At 35.7% G+C, this 11990-nt stretch overlaps 1 protein-coding gene across 6 annotated transcripts in view; it reads right to left on the bottom strand.

Annotated features, from left to right (window-relative positions):
- The window catches only part of GPBP1 (GC-rich promoter binding protein 1), a 35685-nt gene that overhangs the window by 8656 nt on the left and 15039 nt on the right, over positions 1 to 11990 (bottom strand). For 5 of the 6 annotated variants that reach the window (XM_015614973.2, XM_015614974.2, XM_015614972.3 and 2 more), the window contains 7 exons: positions 10101 to 10219; positions 6025 to 6148; positions 5321 to 5544; positions 4628 to 4694; positions 2414 to 2598; positions 1370 to 1510; positions 742 to 906 (listed from right to left, as the gene is read on the bottom strand). In XM_015614973.2, the coding sequence (XP_015470459.1) occupies positions 742 to 906; positions 1370 to 1510; positions 2414 to 2598; positions 4628 to 4694; positions 5321 to 5544; positions 6025 to 6148; positions 10101 to 10163 (969 nt within the window). In that variant the 5' untranslated portion in view covers positions 10164 to 10219. Of the gene's footprint in view, positions 1 to 741; positions 907 to 1369; positions 1511 to 2413; positions 2599 to 4627; positions 4695 to 5320; positions 5545 to 6024; positions 6174 to 10100; positions 10220 to 11990 lie in introns of those variants that run through there. The other variant, XM_015614977.2, reaches the window with a different exon arrangement.

The raw sequence follows: 11990 nt of genomic DNA, 5'->3' as shown, positions 1-11990 counted from the left end.
ACTGAGGGGCTGGAGTGAGTGCAGAGAAGGGCAGGGGAGCTGGGGCAGGGTCTGGAGCACAAGTGCTGTGAGGAGCAGCTGAGGGAGCTGGGGGTGTTTAGTTTGGAGAAAAGGAGGCTCAGGGGTGACCTTATCACTCTCCACAACTGCCTGAAAGGAGGCTGTGGTCAGGTGGGGGTTGGCTAACCCTATGATAGGACACAAGAAATGGCCTCAAGTTGTGTCAGGGGAGATTCAGTTCAGACACTAGAAACACTTCCTTCACAGGAAGGGTAGTCAAGCACTGGAATGGGCTGCCCAGGGAAGTAGCTAAGTCACCATCTCTGGAGGTATTTAAAGAACCACATAGATGCGGCACTTGAATACATGGTTTACTTGCAGACTTGACAGTACTGAGTTAATGGTTGGACTCGATCTCAAAGGTGTTTTCCAACATAAATTCATCTATGGTTTGGTTAGTTTACCAAGCCTAATCTACCCTTTTAATTGTTGCTAAAGATACACAAGTACCCAAGTCATGAACATGCACTAACACATACTGACGAAAGACAAAAAGAAACTACACAGCAGCACTGAAGGAATCGTACTTGAAACAGTGTTTTTAAGTTCATCAAAAGGTAATTCCTTTCCTTCATTTAGAGATCCAAGACCATTACTTAACAGCTATTTACAGCAAAATAAAAAGTAGTTTATAGTTTGTCTGAAACTTACAGGGTTTACAGTAAGTATGAACAAAATTACCTTCTCTTGCCCATGATGATTTTCATCTTCATGTTCCTCTTTCACTCTATCTCTTTTCAATGCTTTCAAAAATTCACTCTTCTTATCATTCCGCATTCTTGTCAGTTTTGTTAAACGAGGCTGACCAGATTTGTCAACAGGGGATGAAGAACTTGACCGATTACACTAGTGAAGGAAGTCAGAAAAAAAAAGAATGTTACAAGTGTTTACATTTAGAGAATTTTTAATTAAAGACACAGGAGTTTGTTGTTTCGGGTTTCACATATATTCAGTCAAAAGCAGAGGGAAGATCTGTATTTTGATATATACAGTTTGTAGATGTAAATCCAGAGATATAGGTTTATGGAGCACTACTAATGAACAGTGGGCCTTCTGAAACACGTCATACCTTTTGCAGTTCTGAAGTCTAAATGTATCAAGGCCTATTTCCTAATGAGGGTTTTTATTCCAAATCAAACTTACAAAGGAAACTGTGCAGTACTTTAAGGCAGGTGACGTGTCTTCCATCTTTCTCACATGTTAAGTTTAAAAAAAAGCATATTTAGTACAATTCTGCATAAAATTTACTGACCATCCTCACTTAAACAAATTAAATATTTTATAGATTTAACTACAGCCACTGCTTTACCTCTTTAACTGAATTCTGTGTTACAGCAAATGCCTTGACAGTTGATTTGAAAGGACTGAAATTGCCAACACCATATGCAGATTCATGAGGAAACACATTCCCAAGCTTATTTTCTTTTGCTTGGCTTTTCCACTGTGTGGGCTAGACAGAGATATAAACAGAGATGTAAAGAGTCATTAACTACAGAAGGATTCTTTTCAAGAATCTTCAGAAAAATGATTAAGCAAAAGCAAATTGTAACTGCAACCTTAATGTAGTGCAAACATCTGTTTTCTTGTGGAAAAGAGGCTGTTTATGAGCAATTCATCTGCTCATAAATACTGTTCATGCTGTTTCTATAAAAACTAAAATTTCAAAACAATTAAGATCTTCATATCTGAGGTACTGAAAATTAAATACGTGACTTCAACAGGTGAAAGTATTATTTTAGATTCAGTATGTTACAGAGTTAAGAACTAATCCATCATATGCTCTCACAAGAGCACAGAAAAAATAGAGATGAAGCCAGTGAGAATAACTCAGTTGGTTAGAGCCTAGTGGTAATAATGCTAGGGTCATGGGTTTGTAGTTCATATATACCATTCACTTAAGAGCTGGACTTGATTCCAACTCAGAATATTCTGTGATTATGCACATGGAAAGCTGCAGCTGGAAAGAGACCAGAATGACACCAATAAGTTACTATAAGTATATAACTGGGATAAATTCTGAAGGTAATATTATGCTGACTATACCTCTCTACGACTAATTTTGTTCTGTTAAAATCATATATAGAAAAGGGACTGCTATTCTGTAAGTTAAAAACACCATTTTTACTCTCATTTTTGTATCTGCTGCACTTCTCTAAAGTGGTAAATGAGAACCAAAGAGAGACTAAATAATAATTTAAAAGGAAAATGCGAGAAAGTTATTTCTATTAATTTTTGGGGTGTGTGGCATTTTGCAATGCAACACATGATAATCTAGGAACAGTATTCTCAGGAATGAAATAAGCACATTCAGAATTACAACATGTTTTTTCTAACACTGGTATCCAATACTCACCTTTGCAGGTGGAGTGACAGGTTTGGGGACTAATCCTTTATAAACACTTGTGCCAGTTCCATTTCTTACTGGCTGTGAGTGAAGATTTCCCACTACTGGGAATCCAGATATCCTCAGTTCTTTCGTACTGCCTTTTTTAATGACCAGCATTCTCTGAGACCTAGATTTAGGATTTAAAGGGTACTCTGGAAGAAAAAAAGAAGTGTGTATGTATATAGATATATGTGCCTGTGTACACAATCTCACTAGATTTTACTTCATAAGGTACTAGACAGCCATATGATCCAGAGCAAACAGGCATAAACCAGGAACTTAAATCGGCATTAGTTCCAAAAATAACATATTGTTCAAACCTGAAAAAAACAAGAGTTCTGTTCCATTTTCTACAACCATAATTTCAAAAATATTTCGCTTGGCGATGCAGGAATTGCACTTTTTGAAAGAAAATACATTCTTCAAAGAAGCCTGCTACACAGTTCTAGAGATTGTTGCATAGCAATTCTAAAATCAAAATACTGTTGATAGCTACCCAAATAAAAGAGATTATGACTTTGACATTCCCCTTAAGATTTCCTAAAGAATAATTAGGTATATATTTATTAACAGCTCAGTTTAGAGCTCTGCACTGAGGTTCTATAAACATGAGACAAGATGTGCCCTGCATGGCAATGACCAGTTTCTCTAGCACCATGATTCATATGGACACAACAGGACAAAATTTCCACATTCATTGGAGCACAAATTAGGAGACATACAGTCAGCTGTCAAACTAGAAAATCTGCTACTCAGCAGTGTTAAGGAACGTCTATTAAAAACAGTTCTAAAATTGTCAAAAAAGTGGAAAAATATATTTTTTGTCCATGCATTCCAACATTGAGTTAAGAGCCTTTCCACGGAATATCTCCTCTCCCTGCAAGCAATTCTACTTCACACAGTCATTATATCCTCTGTTTAAAAAAACCAAAACAACAAACCCTATAAAAGCATACATAACACTTAAAAGCATACATGACTTTTGCTTTGTTTAGCAGGTAGATGATAAAAAATAGTTAGCATAACTGTAAGCTTCATTCTCATCAAACCTCACAACAAGGTTTTTCATAATACTCACAGGCTCCATATATGCAAAGTAAAACGGAATCTAAGAGATGTGTACATTTTAACAGGTATTAGAAGGGATTGTAACACTCCTCTGTCCTGAATATTGTTTCATTCTAAAGGGGATAATAACAGCCTTAATTTCAGTTTTTCAATTACTAAACAAGACTGTTTTATTGAAAGACAGATTATCACATGAAAGCTGATAACAACATAAAACCAGAAAGCTGTCTAATTATTTATGATGCTGCAAAGATTTACAGCAATTAGCTATTTATATTGAGGGGTTGGCCTATATCTAATATTACTTTAGTGTGCAAAAAATACTGCTTAAGTATGAGAAAAAGAATCAGCAAAGTACTTTTTAAATCTCATTATTAGCAGTATTAGCAGCAGTCTAAGGAGACAAGTAAAAATTTTCATGTTTAATTAATTTTTTTTTTAAATAAAGAGAAATATTCTTATTTTGAGTACGCTAAAGCTACCACCTTCTAGGGGTAAACAATTGACTACATAAAGCCCATTAGAATTGTTAAGTGATAGCCAAACCATCAGGTGAGGATGAGAAAACAATCCCAATTACAGGTCTGCTCCATGCCCATGCTCAGGATTGTATTTGTCATACAAATGCTACACAAACACAACCAACAGCATAAGACATTTGCTTCCAGAAAGAGACCTTCAATTTCTGCAAGCTAACCTGCCCTTCCAGCTCTCCCAGGTTTCTCTCCAAATTCTTCCAACACATCTAATGAGTCAGTAGCATTCTTTTCCAAAGCTTTGAGCTTAGCAATTTGATCACCATTAATTCAGGTGAACAACTTTCATTGCATTTCCTCTTGAAAATAGAGGTGAAGATTTATTGACATCTTTACAAAAAAAAGAGATGTACACTACTTCTGGAAAAGAATACTAGTTGTGACTGTGTCTACAGACTTGATGACTGATACTCATATTGGAAGTGTTATCTTCTAACAAAAAGATACCGACATAGTAATAATATTGAAGTCTTCTCAATCTATACCTTTATAATTCTAAAAAGAGGCTTGTATTTCAAATAAAACAACTTCAGATCTTGACTACATTTTTGCATTTAAAAATATCAAAAATACTCACCCCACACACCTGCAGCTAGAGATTTATTCTGGTTTGGGTCCCTCTCACATTCAGGGTTTAAAGACGGCTGAAAGGAAGTTTTGTTATTATTAAAAAAGTAACTCTTGAGTTGTGGGATGAAATAAAGAATCACAGTAACACCAGCAGCATGACCTCTGCTGACAGACTAAACACCTGCCCCATGAACCAAACAGGTCAATGCTCACTTGTTGCTCTTCTCCAATAAAATCTCTCAGGCAGCTGCCAATGTCATTATATGAACTGCCCAGCGAAAGCAAAAAACAGCAATGTATGTTTCTTCAAAGAGGAAGATCATCCTTTCCTTTACATTCTAATTGTGGGTCAAAGCAGGGGATCTTAGAAGTCCACAGGCAGGCATCAAGATTACTTTGTTCCCATTTCAGACTCAAATAAGACACCTGTGTAGAATTTAATACATACACATACCACAGCAGATGGGAATCCAACTGTAGTTTTACTTAAATACACAAGTAACAATAATAAACATACATTAACAAACTCTAGATATAAAATAAGAAACAAAATAACAAACTACTAACACTCCCTTACCTATGGATAATTCCTTACATGACAATCAGAAACTGATGAAATCTCATGAAGCAATTTACAATGGACAAAATGCTACTTGCAGGCAAAGTAAAACCTTTTTAAATGTAATTACAATTTACTTACAAAATCTTCAGCTTCAAACTGGTTAGGTACTTCTTTGTCTTCCTTTTTGTGTGTTTCAATATCAGGTACACTGTTCCCATGCAGTCCCTGGCCTTTTCCACAATGGAAGGTGGTGCAACGAGTACGGGAACCTCCACCATGGTACCCTCCACGATGGTTTATATTTTCTGGACCATTTCTGCCTTGTGAACGCCAACCATTCCTCTCTTTTCGCCCAAAATGCCCTTGAATTTTTAAATTTTAAAGAAACGTAATTACAAACAATTTAAAAAGAATATTTTACTCTGCAGAATTGTTAAAAAAATTGAAACTCAAGCTCTATGCACTGGGATACAGTAGCATAGGAAACATTTCCATTCACATAAGCAGCAGGGAAGATCTTACAAAACAGTGCCAGAGAGAGAAGATAGCCAGCCAATGTTACAACAAGTCAAACTCTTTTCATGGCTGCTCATGTATATATGCTGTTGGCTAGAGTATTAATCAACACTCTTATTCTGCTCAAGAGAGAAATACACTTGGAATCATATCAGCTTAATGAATCCTTAGTGCTTACATCCTCTCCCAGATGTGTCATTCCATTATCATTCTTTTACTGCAGAAAAAGAATTTCGCATAGATGAGCTATCATCATCAGACTTACTTTCTAGCGAGTGCTACAAAGAAATGATGCAAACATATTCACAGTGTTCCATAAATTATACCTCCATTTGACTTTCCAATGTTAGGATCAAACCCCTCTGAAGAATTGTGTCTTCTGCGATTTGCTTCATAACGATTTTCTGTACACGAAAAATTTTCAGAATGTTTCTCAAAATTCAGCGATGACTGAAAGGAAGCATAAGTGGTAGAACTGAGATCTGATTATTAACAAAACTTAATCATCAGCAGTGTAACATGCACATTGTTCACGGTATACAAAATTCATCCTTACGAGAACTTTGAATAACAGACAATGCAGCAGTCCTCACATTCAGAACTGTGTCATCATCTCTCAGGCTAACAAAGTGGAAGCTGCATCTTCTGCTCCAGGACACTGAAACAGCCCCTAAGTCACATGCCTGTGACACAAGGTAAAAAGTAGTGTCTACTTTGTTTTGGCAGCAAAACAGAGCACAAATGACATGTGTTTCATGTCATTTTTAAAATATTTTTTTAAAAGGTAAGAAAGGACAGAAGATCACAATTTGGAAGGCAGACAAGAAGTATGGGATCTCTAATCTGGATTTTCAGAAACTACATACATGTATTCCAAAGAAAGCAAGGAATCACTTCCACCCACGGCAGCTATACCCAAATAAAGCATAATGCATTAATCTTGTAATTATAATTTTAAAAAGCGAATACAAGTAATTTGAAATACTGATAAGCTCTAGAATCAAAAGTGTCCAAATTCACAAAGATACTTCAAATTTTAATCTTATGTGCACACATAAGAGAAATTTTAAAGAAATAAATCTTTAATGTATCAGTAAGAAACAGTAAACGAAAATCTTATTTTGAGAATAGCATGAAGAACTCAAACCACATCCTGACTAAAATTCATACCTGAAGATATTAAACAAAAAAAAAAAAAAAAAATCTTGCCTTACACAACCCATGTCTTCCTTTCAGCTTCTCTCTGGCCATACCTTTGAAATTACTTCCTTCTTCCTACCTACCCCACAGAGGAAATCACACACACAAAAAAAGATAGCCAAAGCTCTATGGATAATGCCCCTGTAGAGCTCAAGGTGCTGTTCAATATTCACCATTTAAAATTCAAACACAAATAAGTATATATTTAAAAATCAAAGCATGTTTTTTAAATTGTACAGAAGCCAAATGTACAGGGACTACCCCGTCAATCTGAGGCCTGGGATGTGAAATACTTCACAAACTCTCCTTGGAGAGAGCAAAACCAGAAAAGTGCAAAAAATTATTAAAATAAAAGTACTTCAAAAATTACCAAATTAGTTGAAATATTTAAGTGAATGAAAATCCTTAAACAGATTTTGACTAAGCTGCCAAAAATTTCAGGAAGTGCTTAGGTGAAATTTCAGAAGAGGCTTCATGTGCTCATTTACGTACAACAACCTCTTAATATTGCTTTTGGAATTTAACTTCTTTTTTTCTTTTAACTCCAAAACTCAATTTTATGAAAAATCAACATTTTCACAAAGTATAACTGACAGCATTTTATACATCGTGTTTGAGTTGCACATGCTATAATGAATCTGATACTTCTAAACAGTGTGCAAAGATCATGCAGTTTGCATTTTCCCCACATGATGGAGGTATCCATCTATGAAGCCTCTCAAGGCAGAGATGACAGTAACCTCTGTAATCAAAAGGAAATTTATTGGAAACTTATGTAAGTTGAGAAATTATCTGACTCAGTTCAGCCAATCAAGGAAAAGGGACAGAAACAACACAGATTTTAAGAAATCCAGGAAGTCTAACTACTTAACAAGAAGTGAAAGTGAACTTGAAAAATTGGCTTTATCTATCTGCAATGTCCCCATACCCTTTTTACAGCAATACTTTCTTAAAAGTTTTGTCCGTATCCCAAGATGGTTTCACTGTTCATAACACCTTCCCATTCCACCTGCCCACCTGCAAGACTGCACTGCGCAAAAACATTAACTCCCGACCTGAAAAAATACACAACATAGACACCTATTTAGGTGGATTTTGCTGTGTAATTGACATAGAGACAAGAAAAGCTTGCTATTTAAAGGAAATCAGCAGCAATAGATGAGATGGATTTCAATCAAGCTGTAATATGTATGTTACATTAAAAAGCTCTTTCACAATCACAGCTTCCTCCTAGCAGATTTCTATAATGCCAACCTTGAGCTATACAAGGAAAAACATCTCAGCAACCAACAGTTCAAGGGGGAACCAGGTTCGTGTACATGTAATTTCTGGAAGTGATTACACTTCAGGAATATAAAGACTGACCAAGCAGAGCTCAGTTTCTATTTCTCAAGTCTAAATATTGTTGATACCACAGTCTCACCCAGCTCCATTCTGGGCGAAACATAAGGCACCTTGCCTTCCTCACCCCCTTCCTCTTCAACTCCATCCCTCTTATCTGCTGTTCTCTTCTGCTTTTTTGATGTACAGCAGAAAATAAGTCTATTTTAGGATATAGAGGGGGGCCACAAATTCACGTGACCTGTCTTTGAAGGAATCACAAGTCTTATTCTGTAAGAACTACAAACAGATTTTTCAAGCAGTTAATACCCAAACATGCTGTATATCACAAATGCTCATCATTGAGGCAGTAGGCAATACAGGAAAATAAGGTACATTCCAACAATGATACACAAACATTACAACAGAGTAAGCATACAACATGGAGCTTGTGAAAGAAAAGAAAATCTAATTAAACTCCATGAAGCAAAGAATCATGGAAGAGAACAGGAGCCAAAAAATATACTTGCTACAAAATTTCATACCATTCAGAAATTACATGACAAAACCCATACCTCAGATATGTTCTAGTGGTACTAGACTACTTCTGGAACTTACTTTTATCCTGCTATACATAAAGCATGCAGGTAAAACTCTTGCAGCTGACTCTTTAAATATGTAGTGAAAATTGTTTTGCATTTGTGACACCATATTAAGCTCCAAATACTTTTCCAATTTAAAACATATTACATTGAAAAAATCAGATCAAAAGAGTTGAATGCATCAGAAATCACAAAGAATGAAAACAAAGAGACTGCTTCTTAATTTGGATTTTCAGACACTGTGTATCATAGAACAGATAGGCTTTACCTTCCCAAAACCAGATTACGCTAAACAAAGATTCTAGCTAGGTCAGGGTACAAGAGACATAAACAGAGTGATATAAATAATGACATTCAGTGTTACGACTCAAAAAACATGTTTATGTTTGTGTAGACGTACAGAATCGAAGCATTAGAAACTGCTAACACTGCTCACAATCTGTGCATTTAAACCACAAGCCTATTGCCGTAAGTTTCTCAAGGCTATGCATTTTCCATGGACATGAAAGACTGCACAAAGCTTATAAGACAAGGAAAAGCAAAGCAATTCTCATAGGAGCAGATATAAATATTGAATTCTAACTATTATTATGAAGATAGGTCCACAAATAAGGAAGCAGATGACAGGAGTTTTAATATCCAGTGCTGACTCTGCTTCTGCATTTGCACAAATTAAGAAAGAATAGAAAGGCAGACTAGGAAGAAGCATTTCTGAGACAACCATACTCAAGACTTCCAGGAATATTTAAAAATTTTAACAATTAAGAGATTATTATTTACCATTTCTAAGCTGTCCCATTATATAAAGTAACAGTAGTTTAGATGAAACAACCAGAGTGAAGATGCCTAACAGTATGAAAGCACCACACTCTACCAGTAGCAACAAGCATTCCACCATCAACTGCAAAGGCATTTCAGAAAGTTTAAAAAAGCATAGCTTTAATCACTTCAATGACAATAATACTCCTGCAAAATTTACAGGACACAACTAAAAATCAGAAGCGAGAACATCAAATACATGGTCTGTCTTAGTGCTTCTAGCACGGAACACAGTAACTAATTTTAAACACCTGACGAAAGCAATCTTAAACCAACCACAGCCAAGGCCAAACATGTGCTTCTTTCAATGAACTAAACTGCTCAAGCAAAAAACTCTACTGGAGTCATCTGTCATTACAGTACTCATGAAGTGATTTGCATTTTTACTGTGATTGAGGCTATGACATTTAGATATCCCTAATAACGAGACTGCCTTTTCTAATGAACAATGCAAAACATACCTTTGTTGATGATGGTGGTGTAGGAAAATTAAGCCAGGCTGGAGCAAAGTCATGCTGCGCCATTTAGGTCCAGTCTCTCCGAATCAATGAAAAAAGGCTTAGCACCTCATGGCAAGTCCCTGTAATCAGAAAAAAGAAATAAATTCTTTTACATGCTTCTGTTACAAGTGGATTACACTTGCAGTCTTTTGTTCGGTACTTCCTTTCTGTTTTCCCATATTATTTTCCTCACAGATCTGATTTAGAATCTAACTATCCTCATCTCATTTACAGCATCAAATCTCTTATTACTTATTTTATTACTAAAGTGTTACATAAATCAAATATATCACAGGAATCATGAAAATATAACTGTAACATTTCTTTCTTTATGTCCTCTTATAAATGGGATGGAGCATCTTATGCAAGGTCTGATCCAAAGCACTATGGCAAATTTAGCTTGCTAAAACACTTTCCGGTACTATCTAGAAGGTACTATTTTGTGAGCTATTTTATTAGCCTCCTAGAAGATGATTGTTTTTAATTAATCCCTAACAACTAGTTTCAGCTGCCATATGAAAGTTCCTTAAGAAAAGCCTGGATTCTTGGGCTCATCACAAACCTCACAATGTCTCTAGCTTCAATGGAAATAGTCTATGTGTCCAGACTGTCAAAATCCAGTAAAATTCTCCAGTTTGAAAATGGGTCAAAGAATGTAATGGTTTACGATTAAAACCCAGGAATACTTTTACTACCCTACATTCTTCTCACATGTAAGAAAATATTTCTCAACAAATAAGAGAACACAAGGTAATGTGAACTATATCACCTGAAGCTGAAATGTAGCACAGACGGGAAAAAAATGGATGAAACACTTCCAAATTATACGAGGGCAACTGAATCAGGCTCTGCAGCTAGTCACTGCAAAATGGTCTATGACTCAAAAGTATTTTAAGTATGATACACAAGCTATTAGAAATCCAGCTAGTGAAAACATAATAAACACCCACACACATTATATAGGGAGGCCCAAATAAACCTGGATTCAACATCTCTGCACAGCAGAGTGCAAATCTGTTAGTGAGAACAGATACAGTTCATTTTAATCTATGGCTGCTGTAATGTACTAGTAAGAGATGTGGAATCTGAACTTGGTAGCTCATAATTATGGTTTCTCTCTGGCCTGAACCAGAATATTGCAGGCTACTGCAGATTTTCATTGACAGACAAGACTGTTCCAGCTTCTAAAAAGAAGTCTAACAGATTTGTTAGATTTAACTTAGTGTAAAATGATAGTGAGTTCAGCTGCTGTTTCATTTCAGTGAGCTCATATTTAAGTTTTTCAGTACCTCGAATACCATAGTTAAACTGTAAAGTAGGACGTTCAATTATTACAGTTAGAGACAAGGGTAAAGGTATGCATCACCCAAATAACTAACTATAGATTACTCTGCTGAAGTCACTCAACTCACTCCTAAACCAACTTCAACAAGAAATCAAGAGAAATTTTCTAAGTATTTCCAGTTATATCAAACTAATAAAATATAAATGAACCATCACAGAAATGGCTTCTCTTCCTAAAAAGAATCAAAGAATCATGTTCATTTTTACTGATATATCCCATTCAGCAACAGTATACAAAAGGGCATATGTTTACAAATGAATCAAGAGATGTTAAATTAAGAAATAACAAATCTGAGCAGATTCCAGCAAGAAAAAAAATGTCTTCCCCTTAACTTAGACACAGTTCTCATCTCCAAGCAAGAATCATGATATCCTCAGAAATTATCAAGACAGATTTTCAGTACTGTAAGAGTGACAAAACAACCAAGTCTTCAGACGGAGGCACTTACAGTCTGAAAAACTGTGTGTAAGATTAGGTTTATACCAAGGAAGAACATAAAGATTTTG

The sequence above is a fragment of the Parus major genome, chromosome Z (genome assembly GCF_001522545.3).
Source record: "Parus major isolate Abel chromosome Z, Parus_major1.1, whole genome shotgun sequence".
In the NCBI taxonomy this organism is placed as follows: Eukaryota; Metazoa; Chordata; class Aves; order Passeriformes; family Paridae; genus Parus; species Parus major.
This window is presented reverse-complemented; position numbering and strand designations above follow the sequence as displayed.